General features: G+C 27.5%; 2 protein-coding genes across 2 annotated transcripts; both read left to right on the top strand.

Moving 5' to 3' along the window:
• The first annotated feature begins 2,938 nt into the window (after positions 1-2,938).
• LOC119662321 lies at positions 2,939-3,773 on the top strand. The gene is made up of 2 exons (XM_038071915.1): positions 2,939-3,025; positions 3,102-3,773. Exons 1-2 carry the CDS (start codon positions 2,975-2,977, stop codon positions 3,771-3,773), a joined length of 723 nt encoding a protein of 240 aa, XP_037927843.1. The 5' UTR covers positions 2,939-2,974.
• Positions 3,774-10,252: 6,479 nt separating this feature from the next.
• Positions 10,253-11,091, top strand: LOC119662312. The gene is made up of 2 exons (XM_038071907.1): positions 10,253-10,363; positions 10,418-11,091. Exons 1-2 carry the CDS (start codon positions 10,316-10,318, stop codon positions 11,039-11,041), a joined length of 672 nt encoding a protein of 223 aa, XP_037927835.1. The 5' UTR covers positions 10,253-10,315; the 3' UTR covers positions 11,042-11,091.
• The last annotated feature ends 3,772 nt before the right edge of the window (positions 11,092-14,863 follow it).

Raw genomic sequence — 14,863 nt, 5'->3', positions numbered from 1 at the left:
CAAATGAGCTTCATTACTAAACATAATTCGTCATCAAAGTACTCTATGAACTTTGCGAACAGATTTATTTTTCTCAAGGTGAATTTCCAGAATTTGGAAGCGTTGTTTTAGCGTTGAATGATGAATTGTTAAACCATAGGTATGGTTATCGATACATACTGCTAAAAAAAACACCGTATATTAATTTGCATGATCATGTAAATGATTCTTAACTGAATTAATGACTCACTCATAGATTTCATTAGGTTAAATAGTATGTATATATTCGAAATCTTATGCATAACAGACATTACATTTTTACATAAATAGGACTACGTGCATATACATGTATAGTAATTTCTTGTCTGGAGACGCTCTTGCGGGTTTCAATACATTGTTATACCTTGTATGTCGATTCTTCTCTGATCTGGTAACTATTAGGGTTAATTCAATATTATATTGACAAGATTATTTCTGGGCTTCTGTCGTTTTTCACATATTTAGATTCGGTATACGCCACCAATGACCTTCTATTTAATTTAATAATAATCAATAACAATTTTAAATTATTAAAAAAATTAAAATAAGTAATATGATAGTATTATAATCAGTAATTAGAGAAAGTCAAGTGAAAATGTTATAGTATATTAATTAAATACGTCAAAATATAGTTTTTACTATTATTTACCTTTGTATGGTAAATGTTTTTATACTTGTATATATTTATATGATATGCATATGTTTAAAACAAAATAAAAACAGCAGCAAACACATTTGCCTTGGGTCTATGTCGATTGTGCAATAATAGTATAACAAACTGATTTCTGACCTCGCAACTGATAACATTAATAATGAAATGAATACCTTATCTCTGTTTTAATTAGAATCTTTTCAAGTTCAAAAAAAACACACAAAAACTCATATAATATAAAATTAAATTTACAAACCATCTGTAGGACAATTTGTCCTCTAGATGTGCTACTAAGTACTTGAAATACTAGTATAGAAGTTTTTTTTTGCATATTTGTAGGAAATATCATACAGAATATATATAGTAGATGTATTTACTTTAGTTTTGTCAATGGCGTATATAAAAAACTTCATAGTTGCAGATATGAAAAAAATTTTCATTTGCTATCATTAAAAGAGATATTGTATTTTAAAATATTTAAAAGTCAGTAAAGTTCTAGAGTTATGACATGGTTAAAAAAACAATCTCCTGTTTTATAGACGAAAATAACTATTTTTTAGCGTCAAACTGCTTATTGTTCTAACCATCAAGTAATGACACCTTGCAGTCCGTGTAATCTACCTACAAGTTAAAAGTGGTGTATATATAGTATTGGAAAAAGTATGGAAAAAATCGAAGATGTTTTTATTTAATACAAAAAAGAAGAACAAGAAGAAGAACTAAAATATAAAGTAATACAATCATCTCCACAAGCCAGTTAAAACCACCCGTCAACAATATCCTATTTTTATTCGATTGCATGAGAAAGGTTCAAACCTTTCTCATGAGAACCTCTTTAGTGACAATGAGTCATGTTACTGTGAATTTTGTAGTAGCCACTATTCATAGTTCATATACAGTCAAACCGCTCTATAGCAAAGTCGTTGGTGCCTGCAAAAAGTTTCGTTATAGAGAGGTCTTCATTATGAAGAGGTTAAACAAATTTTTTTTATTTGGCTTTTTTTTCATGTCACAGGTAATTATGTACGTATATATTTTAAAAATACATTTAATTCATGTTTATTCATATAAGCATATATAACATCAAAAACATTATTCAAGTATTAATTTGTAGTTATAAAAATTATTTTTATTAATTACTATTTAATTTATTATTATATATAATTTAAATTTTTATAATTTATTACTTCATTTAACTCAAAAAATAGTGATATTTTTGTTTGTTTAGAGATTTTCAAGGAAACAAGAAAAACTTTAGAGAACTTTAAAAATTTCGAAACCTCTACACATATGTTTGGTGATCACGGTTTCATTTAAAAATTTTACTTCCAGTAAATGCATAAGATGTTCTTTCTTCCTCCAAAAATATGCCCTCTGTATTATAAACTGAATAACATATCCTTAACTTTCATTTGAATAAATTCGTTATAGAGAGACTTTTCTGTATGCACAGATTTGTTTACGGACCTGAAAAAACTTCGTTATAGAGATGAATTCCCTATAGAGAGGTTCGCAATAGAGAGCCTCAAATGTATGAACTAATTTAAAAAATCGGTGTGTCTTCAAAAAGCCTTCGTTATGGAAAGGAATTCGTTATAGACAGGTGCGCTATAGAGAGGTTTGACTGTACTTAACAATTGTTCTACTTTTGACAATATGTTTTTGAATATTTTACCTACTTGCTGATACCTTCTACATAAATACATTAAATCTTGTTATTTAATCAAAAAAAAAATATTATTAGCAATATCCGATCTAAGAGCCCTGACGACTAGTATTCGTTTTCTTATTTTAGTTAGAAGATTTTATATTTTATAATTAATTATAATAAATGAAAAATAAAAATAAAATAAATAGTAAAATAATAATAATAAAATATATAAAAAACGTAAGCTTCTATAAAATAACAAATGATACAAAGTATGTAAATTAAACCAAGTCTTAAAAATCCAATAGAGTTAGTAATGATATATACCTGATTAACAAAAACTACTATCACTGCAACTATGTTTGAATGGCATTCCAATCTTCCTATACTCATCATGAACTTCGATATTTTGACTAAAGCAAGAATTTAAGAAATTTTTGCAGTGTGATAACATGATTGCTAATCAAATTTTATATAATTTGTGAGTAATCATCACATTTAATGTTTATTAAACTTATTTTGGAAACCTTCAAAGTTCTCTTTTCAATTGTAGCACATATTAGGTCAGAATGAGATAATATTTTAAAATATTGAATAGTTTTATTTTGAATTTCTTCAGATCACACGAAATTTATTTTGGAGCGGTTTGTCAAAAAATGTGGAACAAAATATTTTTTTGGATTTTTAGCGCATACTTAGTAGTACAGGTTGTATATATCCTATACATACAACATAATATGTTAATAATCGTTTGAAATTTTTATATATAATAACATGTGGTAGAGCTCTCAAACAATATTAGTGCAACAAACTCATTCCCCACGGAGACTAGAATCCTCCTTTAATTCTGAAGAGCGAATTTGTATGGTTCGTAATGTATGCGATAATGTTATAAATGAGGAGCACAGACAGGATCAACGCAATTGCATATTTTTGTATTCCATTGAAAAACTAACCACAATTGCTAACCAAACAGTTGATGAAGGGGTTATTATGTTTCAGAAAGTGTTGCAAAATACTACTCTTATCAATTCCAAAAGCAGTGAACTGCACAGACTTCTGGGAGAAATCGATCAATACGTTAAAAGGGTAAAAAAATTTGAATTACATCCTGATTTTGAAAATCCTGGACATTTGTTTAATATGACAGTAGAACTTAGTGATATATTGGATAACTTCAACATTACTAATGTCAAATATCTAACAGTTCCGATAGAGTACATTGAAGCAGCTTTACAGAAAAATGGATTAGAACAGTTGAACATAAATTTTGAGCAAAGATTTTTGACTTTCTCAAGAACGTTTGAGAAAATTGTGGATAATTATATAGTCTCGCTTAAGCAGAACCACTGCGGGACCGATCAACCACTTCAAGAATGGTTTAATAAGTTTAAAGCCGAAAAAAATGTTAACAATAAGGTTCTACATTTTGAAAAATTTTATGATTTATATTAAAATATGGTACTTGTAATTTACTAAAAAATAAATAAAAATAAATAAAACAGTGTTAGTTTTAACATAAATTGTTAAGTGTAGATAAATTCCAAATCTTGAAGTTAGGATTGAATGCAATTCCATTCACATTATAAGTAGGAAGCGTACATGTCTAAGATGTATACCATATACGTAAAATTAAAGAATTTTTTAAGAATTAATATTAATTCAAATTAATTAATATTAATTAAAAATATATTCAATATTCGAAATGAATTCAGTTATAAATCAAATAAGTTATTTTTTATGTTAAGCAATATAAAAAATTAATTCTTTGGAAAATTAAATTAAATTATTTTTTTTCTGAATAATTATTTGTTTCTAAATAATTTCATATTAAAATTATTTTGTTATTTCCTTTTTTTTTTGGTTTTTACAAAAATATTTACTTTAAATTTGTTTAATTTCAATGTTTTCATCCATTCTAGCTGATAATTCTAATCAGTTGAAAATGTAGAATTTCGCAGTGAAACTGTATTCTTGTTTTTTTCTTTTCGTTTTTAGAAATGCAGAACAAATTTAAAAAGCCTGATATGTTATAATAAATTTACGCAAACATCCAAAAAACTAATAGAGCACCAAAATTTTTTACTTCATAAAACAACTTCTTGTTTCTTAAATATGACAGCGAATCAACAGCTTCTGTTAAATGAAAAACTTCTGCTAATTTAAGCTAAAGTATTCTGCAGTTGATTTTTATCCCGCTAACACTATACTTCTTTACTTGATTTTAACTATGCCGAAGAAGCTTCCCCAATATATTTAATAAGGAACAGATTGTCCTTTCATTGTACCCTCTTCACAACTGCGAGTTCGTAAAGCCGATCGCAGATTTTCTCAATACCTTCACTTGTTCATCCTTCTCTGTTTGGACTACACCGTTTGGATTAGATGAGCTTACAATATTAAATGCTGAGTTAATTAGCTTTTATTTATTATTAGATTAATTGATTATTAGAATGTGAATTCCCAACACATTGTCTGACCAATATTGTCCAATAGCTGAGAGCTTTGTTATTCATTTTTTAACATATAACTTTATTGATGTGAAATATGTAAGCCCTATAAATCGGTTTAGTGCTGGAGACACATTTCGTTTATAGTGATATATCATACATAGAAATTATTTTTTTTAAAAATGTTTTCTAATGTTAACTTTTTTTTCTTTGTCGAAAGTAACGCGTCTCCTGACGTAAAGAAAATATTTTAAAGTTATAAGGGTTCGAATAAAAATGAAAAGACTACAACAAAAATTATATTTAATTTATTGAAATTTAACTGACCATACAACGCTGATTCGAGTATTGCCAAGTACTCATCATCAGGGATCTTAGGATACATTCGAATCTTTTAATTAGTTCATAGTCCGTATATAATTTATTTGCACTGCAAGTACCAGGCTTAGAACTAGTGTCTGACAAATTAGAAGCGATGACTAATCTTGTTTTTCCACAAGTAGCCAAGGCTGCGTTTTTAAAAAGCAAAAACGTTTAAAAACTTGAACTCACTACTACTCTAAACAAAATCATTTCTGTGTACCCATATTAAGTTAATTACTTCTGTTATCACTATTTTAAGATTTGGTAATACTCCTATAAGCGATAATAAGAGAACAAGTAAATTCTATTTAATAGTTTGAAACCTAAAATGATTACAGTAAAAACTGCTAACTCTTTTAATTTGCCTAATACTTATTAAATATAAAAGAAATACTTGCAATACATCAGTCATTGTACTTTTAAAAAACTAAAACTGAATATATAGTTAAATGTTTTGGAACCAATATACACGACAAAATATTCATAGCTTACATGAGCAAATAAAACAACATCTATATGAAAAACAATCCATTTTCATTCCGTACGTCAAGTATCTTTAAATTACTTTAGAAGCATAATTTATTTACATAGAAGAAGAGTTGTGATGCACAAATTGTGTTAGTAATTTTTAATTTTCATAAATGACATTCTAATAACTTGATAAATATTCAATACAAAAATATATAATTAGCTGTAAACTGACATCATTAACAAAATCATTCTTTGTTAGACCCAGGCCCAAATATATGCAATTCTTGACTATGCAATCTACCTTTCAAGTTGATGAACTTCCAGTTTGTATTAATTTATGTCATTTACTTCATTTCTGCAAAAAATTACCATTTTATTATTCATAATTATGGTCAAAAGAATAAAATTGCTCAGACTTTAAGCGCTTGTTTAAATAACGATCTTACAAAAGTTGTAGAAAGTACTACTTTAATATGAATGAATCCACTTTTTAGGAAGGTTAATATCCTGCCTGACGGAACTATTCGAATGCATTACAAAATATATCATCCAGATAGAAATCAATCGCTTATGTCCATCGTAAAAAGTTTTAATCATACACCAAAAATAGAATGCTGGCTATCCGTCTGTCCGTCCATAAATATTGTAGATTACTTCGCGTTTGTTTTGATCATTCCAATTGTGGCGTTATAAATTTTGTGAGTGTGTGTTCAACTGTATTTACATGACAATAAGATCAATTAATATATACAACACATACATATATGTGGAATAATGAGCAATTTTCAGTATTTCAGAAATCATAGTAAACAGTCGAAATGTTGCGGTAGACCAGAACGACATCGTTGTGAGGTTATATGCCTGAAAGAATATTAAATGATGTTAGGTTAGTGTAACCGTAGTTAGATACTACTGAAATTAAAATAAATTTAATAATATTATTATGAAAGTAGTGACATTTGCTACACTCTTTACATAATGCATATATTAAGCGTGTATTAAGTTTGTTGAAATGATTTCAACGCTATGATTTTAATGGGGACGTCATAGACCCTATAAACTATCACTATAGTGTTTCATTTCAAAGTACTTTAACTTCAAAAGGTAAATTTACAGATATTAAAACATTCTGTATAATCTATGGAAAAGATTGTTATGCATCAAAGAATGTAGTCAAGATATACACATAATTTATCTACATAATATATCCTTATATAAAGGGTGCTATAGTAGAAGTAATGCTATTCGATAGTGAACACTGTATTAAAGTTCATATTCATAGTTTGCAGTGAACTTATTAGGCTGTTTAACTTTGCAAGCGATTTTTTCAGCGAAAAATATAAAAAACGTTTACAAAAGTTTTACGGAATTTAGAAAATGTGAAAAATCTAAACTCTTCAATAGAGTTAAGTTATAAAATTATTACTTTTATTGAATAAGTTGAATAAGTTGTATATGAGTCATTTAATATTTAACTTCAGTTTAGCTTAGGCTTTCGAGGATTAAGTTCAAAATATTAAATCATCTCAGGGCAAGTATTATTTTTCATGGACCAGAAGATATCATGTTAAGAAATTTGCTACATAAAATTGGAATTACAGAGCACAGTAAATGGTATAAACAAAAGTCGATATTATGAAAAATTTTGGGGAATTTTTAAGGAACTGAATGACAAATTTAAAGAATACTTCAGAAAAGCCGACTTTTACATAAAACTAACTTCAAAAATTTATTGACGAATGTCACACATCTTATGACGAAAACAAACTAGAAGGGTTTAAATAACACTGAAGAAACAACAACAAAAATTTGATTAATCTATCGAAATTTGCCTGATTATACAACATTTTAATTCAAAAATTTGTTTTTTTAAAAGATTTTTGAGCTCTTAAATTAATTTCAAATAGTTACTTGTTAGTTCGCAGTAAATTGTTACATGCAGTAATATTGTTAAAATATTTACAATAAAATAAATGGTAGTTTAATACACTACATAATTAAAAGAGTTTCATTAAAAAGGTTAATAGAAGGCATAGAAATGATAATAGTAGAGCACGGAACTCAAATGATTATAAAATTCAAAAACTCATAAAAACTTTCATTTGAAATTATTTTATAATTATATATTTATTATAAAAAATATAAATTTTATGTAAAGGTGAAAGAAAGGAGATTAAAAAGCTACTCTGAAAAACTTTTATCTACTTAGAACGTAAAATACCAAAGCCCTATTGGTTAAAACGATGAGAACGTGAAAGATTTATCACATTTTAAGAAATATTTAAAACAGGAAAGAGCTCAGATGTGTAATGTTCACACCCTATATGGTAAAAGTTACTCCTCTAAATCCCCAAAAAAGTCGACGACCGCAAAAAATATTTTTTAATCAAACCCTTGCCTATTTATCTCTTCTTTTGTTTTCAGCCTTATCACACCAGTCCTTTCCTGGTTTAAATGAATTGCATTAGCTGATATATTATATTTTTGTTTCTCTATACATAGTCGTAGATGTATTGTACACTGATTCATAATCATAATCGTACACTACAAAGTACACTGTATTTTATTTTTACTTGTAAACTATAGTTAGTTGTGTGATATTTCAAGAAATACACCAGCTCTGGAAAATGTATCAGTCTGGGACGCATCAGAAATATATAGGAATGTGAGGTAAGGACTATATTTCTTTTTCATTCTGTGTTTTAGAAAAAGACTTTAAAATTGTGTCCTAAAAGATTTTCTGCGTCAATATATTAAACACCGAACTGAATCATACTTTTTATTTTATTTTATGAATAGTGTTTAAATTTACATTGTACGAAGAAGCCTCATTAATAGGACTCAAGTACTTTATTAAGGGTTGCTTTGGTAGTGGTAGAAAATCTTCTGTAAACCTGAAGTGGCTTGTTACAAGTTAACTTACAGAGTAAAGTATGAGTACGTGTGGTTTTATGAATTATTGTATACCATGTGTTAGGTTTATAAGACTATGGAACTAATCTGAAAATCATGCCAATTAAAAGCAAAATAGGATGATTGTTTTTAAAATAGAGAAAGTAAACTTCACTATACAACTGGTGACTTGGTTAGAACGTACTTGTTTAAAAATGAACAAGTTTTTGTCTACATCAGATCAAGGTAAAAACTAAAAGAGGTTCAGATAAAAATCAACTACTTTCAAATAAAAAAAGCTTCAGATGGACTATCAGAATTAATAAATTATCTCTTGCTTACTTCATATGTATGAACTCCTCTTCATTTGTGAAAAACTACTACAAACTAATCAAAAATCTAAACTAATATATTTTTAGATGTGATTGAAGTTTTAAGAGAGAGCTTTTATCTATCGAACATTAAATGCCTTACACCTTTGAGTACCAACTGAGAACTTTAAACTGTGTGTTCAGACAACACACAACTGATCTTCATTAATAAGTAACTTAATTAAGATATTGGTATGTATTATATTTGGAATGTTGGTACTAAAATTTACCGACAACTATTGAGGTTAATTATATAGTAAATTTTTATAGCAGTATAGAAGTTTTTTGTTTTTGTAATACACAGCAAGTGAATTTCTTATTGAAATAGAAACTGTATTTTCATAAAACTGCTAGTTTAAATAATATAAACCAATTACGGCATTTAGTTAAATATCTAAAGAGTGTATTTGCTCTTCATTTATTGCAGGGCTTGTGTTGAACCTTTGGAACTTGCAGTCCAAACATTATATGCAAGCAAATAAATTTAAATAATATTTCCAGAGACCAACATATTTCTTAACAATTCTTTAAAAATCAGTTTGATAATGTTTTGTGGTTTCTTCCTATCTTAAGAATAGAGATAAGAAGACACTTCCGACACTTCTTGTATTCGCAAGAACTTTTTTACTTTTTGTTAGTATCACTAGATCTCTGTGTCGTTTGTGACTAGGCATAGTAACCTTACCGAATTGAATTTATTACTATTAATCTTTTTAAAAATATGATTTACATCATCCGTAATATGAATATGAATAATGATATGTACATGATGATATAAAATCTGTAGGACTTCTATGAAATTTTGTAACTAAGAATTTTATTTATTTTTTTTAATAAATATATAACAATATTTTTTTAATTAGTTTTATTTTATTTATGTGAAACTTTAAATGATTTTGTAAACAAATTCTTCGTAGAATTGTACAGCTTTTCAATAGTTTAATTAAGACAAAGAAGTTTAGGCAAATTATACATTTAACAACAAATAATAATTTGTTTCTAAATACATGCAGCGTACATTTCATTATTTAAATGGAAAATATTTTTAATTCGATTAGGCTAAACTGAGTCAACCGCATGAAAGCGTTATAAAATATTTTTAATTGCCTTATTTAGAATTTTAGTGTTTTTAATTAGATCACTTAAAACTCTTCTAGGTTTTAAGAAACAAATTTTTCTTTGAAATGACTGATGCAGCGTCTAATGTGCATATGAACTTGACCTTACCTTGTCGATAACAACGTTCACTTATATGCCAGTATGCACTATATTGTATGTACATGCCATAATATATACTATATAAAATGTAGACAGATGCCCACACAACACTACCGTTCAGTGGAAGAGCAAAATATGAAATTAGTTCTCTTATATATAAGATGCAAAAACTTTTCAGCAGTTATTCAGTTGTAGCTCTTAAAGACGTAGACAGTCCAAATTATATTAAAAAATGCAAACACGGCTTATAGTGTTGGGTTTAGCAATTGCTCTATTGCATGTAAGTGAAAATACATATTAGCATTAATATTATTTAAAGTAATAATCCTTTTAGAGTTGCCACGCTTCTCCAGAAACAAATGATATCTCATCAGAAGAGTCCTACAAACATATTATGAATAAAACAGAAAAATTAATCGAAATCAGCGGAACCACTTTTGGTCGCTGGATTGAAATGACGTTAACAAGTCCAAAAGAAATGTTTGAAAAGGTATTTGAGGATGTGCACGGATTAGACTTAGAGAAAGAACCATTGCATACATATATAAAAGAAATGCACGATTACGTGGAGCTCATGCATAAGATGGCGGAATATCGTGAATTCAAAAATACTACAAAAGAGGAAAATATTGCCCTACTTCACGAAATTTATAAACAACTTAACATTGTTCTTGAAAGGCCGAATACTGCTGCTATGGAAAAGCCTAAAATTGAGGACTTTATTATTGAAATATCTTTAACTAAAAATGGATGGGATGAATTCAAAAAAGAGGAAGAGATTATGTGGAAAGACTTGAATAAACAAATTGAAGCAATTGTGGCAGATGTTAGTGAAGAGGATAAAGCTGCGGAAGAAACGCTACTCAACTGGCATGCAGAATACGAAAAGGTGAAAGATCTTCCAACACAGCTTTTTCTTCTTATAAAATTGTTTAGAGGCTATGAAAACGCACTGTAATTGAAATCGAATAAATTAATACAACTTATTTGAAATATGAATACATTAAATTATTAGTATTTTGAAATAATTAATTAATATAGAATTAAAAACTATATTTTCATTATATATCTTAGCACATTTTATTTAAAATAAAAAAAAATCTTTTTTATTTGAAGTAATTCTCATATATTAATATTTTATTTGCATTTTGCTGGAAAGTGTTTAAAGTTAAAATATTTTTCGAAATTTTTGAATACTTAGTATTATATAGAATAGCACATATTCTTAATTCATTATGCTTCTTTTCCTGTTTTTATATTTACCTATAGCGGCTATGATGTTGGGATGTAAGTTTCTTAAAACTTATAGATCATGAAGACTGGCAGGTAACCACCAGGTTCATGTGGCATTCTTTATATAATAAACTAGCTGACCCGGCGAACGTTGTTTCCCTTGTAATTAATTTCCCTGCTCCGCTGAGTATTCATATTCGTTGCTATTTCCATATCTGTGTAGATAAAGAGATTGTCAGTTTCATCCCTGAAAGAAGCAATCCATGAATTTAATCGCTTAGTTCTAAGGATAAAGCCTAAACAATGTTAATAGCGTTTGTTTTATTTATTTTAAAATTATAACTAATATCGAATGTTTTAATAGCCTATGTTACGCCTAAAAAGTATATAAATATGATGTAAGAGTATCACGAAGATTAGTTACGTCATTAAAAAGTTATTAAGTAACGAACAGACAAACAAGCGATTTTATATATATAGATTAGAGTCGGTACGACAAACTTTAAGTCGGGGCATGTATCATATACTCAAACAATCATTGCACACCAGTTTCACAACGAATTTTAGTAAAGACATCTTTTTTAAACAATCTGTTCCTCTCTTTTAAGTATCAATATAGTTAAGTTTTCCAGAAAACTAATCTGAAAGTTGAAAATTTTTTCGCAAAAACTACATTAAGCCAAATGGCAGGGTCCTTAATATAATAAAATACTTACTTCCGCTTACTAAATAAAACGATAGATGGCATATGTAATTTTTTGCTATTGTACTTAAGTTTGCAACTTTAAACCTCTTTATCTCTAAAACTGCTCAATTTAAATTGGTTAGCAGTTAAATATTGTGATATTAATTAATAAGACTAACAAATATGGGATTACTGCACACGCCAAGAATAAAAAGATAAAAGATATAATTAAGAACATTAAGAAACTTTTTCTTATTTCTCTCTAGTACAGAAGTTCGAATTGCAATGCTTCATAATTCTGTAACTATCATCATCTGTATCATCTAATTATCAGCAAAAAATAAATATGGTTCCAATCTCATCGAAACTGCTCAAAAAATTATTACCCCATATAATTTTCCACAATTATATTTGTATTATAAATCAGGTAACATTGGCAAACGGATGTGAAAGTCTATACATTTTTCATTATTTGTCTTGTAATGTAGTGTAGTGCCATGTTTAGTCAGTTTATTGGTTCTATAAGTTTAGGTAATAGAAAAGTCATAAACAATAAATTAACATTACCTAGCATAACAAGCTCATTAAAAGACAAACGATACCATGAGGCAATCCTAATATTATCTCTATGCATGGGTATAGCTCACCGGAATATTGAATGTAGTGTACACTATCAACATATTATTACACTTAATGTTTTTGCTACTTAATCTATTGAAGCAACTTATTTTATTATAAAACTTGTAATTTTTTTTCTTATATTTGTGTTTTATATTTCAATAATATAACTTTATTTATTGCATAACACCGGAGGTAAATGAGGTTTTGGTCTCGAAAACTCAACAATTATTCTAATCGTTTATGTTTGTAATAATACCAAAATAGATAAAATATATGTTCATATCTGTGCTACAAATATTACTTGAAAGAATCATTTCGGGATACTAGAAGTTCTAACCTTAATTATTTAATACAATTATAAAATATAGCAGCAAATAAAACTATGTATGAATATAAAGAAACAAGCTCATTTAGTTTACCATACATTGAAATATTTATACAAAAAAACCTATAATAAAAGTGGATTTATATATATTGTTATATTATATACAACTGATATTACATATATTGCAACGAATTTCTACAAATTGAATCTGATAATTTTAGTACTGAAAATCATATCACTAAATTTTTAATATAAATCTGCAGTTCTTACTTGAAAGGCAAAATTATCATTAAAACCAATTTATCAGGAATTAAAAACGGAACTATTTAAGTATTTTTCCAAATCATCTGCTGGATGTTCCAATACTTTTGCGAATATGCTACTTCATACTACCTCCGAATAAAAAATTTTGAATGAGGAAAACAAACAAATTTTTCTTGCTAAATTCATCCAATTTTAAGAAAACAGAGAATTAGTGAATAAACTAAAGAACATAAACAGCTCGATATGAGCTGTACTTACTCAAAAGCTCAAGACTTTCTTCAACTAGTCGAACAAAAGTAAATAACAATCAGTTCAAATGTAAATATTTACTTTAATTACTTTATTCATCTCTGTGTACTGTAAGGAAATGCACAGATGCTGTAAACATATTGTTTGTCTGACCTTGCGCCAAATGATGACTTCTAATTGACATTATATTTCGTGAAACATTTCTAAAAGTCCACGTGGGAGATATTGTAAAATATGTATGGAGCTCTATAGTCCGCATCAGATACAAAGCAGCACGCATTTCTAATCAGATTTGGATGAAAATCATATATACTTCAATTATAGCACTGATATACTATATCAATTAATACAATTGAGACTTATATAAAGTCTTATGTTGTAAATATGAATCATTTTAGATAATAACTCTCTCGGTTAGCATGCCTGATCACATATTTTGCTTTTCTCATAAAGCAAGTCCTTAAACAATTTTTCTTTAATAATATTTTTAAAACTCTGGACTTATATCGCGTATACTGATATAATCTTCAGATTATATTATCTGTCCATACCTATATACATTATAAATAAAGCTAAAAAATGATAACCAAATACTCTTAGTTCTAAATTATTTTGGAGTACTGAAATAACTACCAGTTCGAACATACAAGTCCTATGTGTACTTTTATCTGTTTACACTATACATTCAGGGAACGTGATTTAATAACTTTCAAGAAATCAAATTGAAGTGCTCTAATTTATTTGACGTATAACAAAAGAAAAGATAAACAAAAATCAATTTATTTTTATTTGAGATTTGCTTTTGAGTAGATTTTGTATAGAAAACGCGACTAAGTGGTAGACACTTATCGTGATATACGCAAATTGCGCTGAAAGCAATTATGTAAGTTTAATATTAGGAAACTAGCCCCTCTTTATTATCATTAAGCTATTATACTTAGATACTTATAGAAATATCACTATTACTTAAAGAGGGTACTCATGATTGACATTTCGATTTATTACAATAAACAAAACAAATAAATTTATTTTTGTTTTGTTTAAGTTGATTCGATGGAAAAGTTATTTTGATTTGTTTATTTACCTCAATAAATATGAACTTTCAAAATATCAATATAACTCTAAATTTAAATTATAATAAATTTAGAATTATTACTTTTACCACTAATTACCATTAATGTCATTACAGGTTATTATAATAAACGAGTCCGTTTACATGTATATTAAATCAAAGCAAATAAAGAACCTGAGTAAATTTAATATATTGTGTCAATAAAAGAATAGAACAATTATCTCAAGAACCATATATACCAGGGTATTTTTTATAGCGCACTGAAATCGCTTTGCTCTGTGAAGATAGCTATGACACAAGTTAGTCATTATAAATAGCAAATAACGTCTGC

This window comes from Teleopsis dalmanni, chromosome X (assembly GCF_002237135.1).
Source record: "Teleopsis dalmanni isolate 2A chromosome X, ASM223713v2, whole genome shotgun sequence".
NCBI lineage: Eukaryota > Metazoa > Arthropoda > Insecta > Diptera > Diopsidae > Teleopsis > Teleopsis dalmanni.
The sequence above is the reverse complement of the archived record's forward strand: the minus strand, read 5'-3'. Positions and strand labels throughout refer to the sequence as shown.

Bases quoted from the DNA above. Each gene is read 5' to 3' on its own strand.
- LOC119662321 (XM_038071915.1), top strand. From the start codon at position 2,975: ATGTGGAACAAAATATTTTTTTGGATTTTTAGCGCATACTTAGTAGTA. The intron at 3,026-3,101 runs GTTGTATATATC...AACATGTGGTAG, and splicing joins GCGCATACTTAGTAGTACAG to AGCTCTCAAACAATATTAGT.
- LOC119662312 (XM_038071907.1), top strand. From the start codon at position 10,316: ATGCAAACACGGCTTATAGTGTTGGGTTTAGCAATTGCTCTATTGCAT. The intron at 10,364-10,417 runs GTAAGTGAAAAT...TAATCCTTTTAG, and splicing joins TAGCAATTGCTCTATTGCAT to AGTTGCCACGCTTCTCCAGA.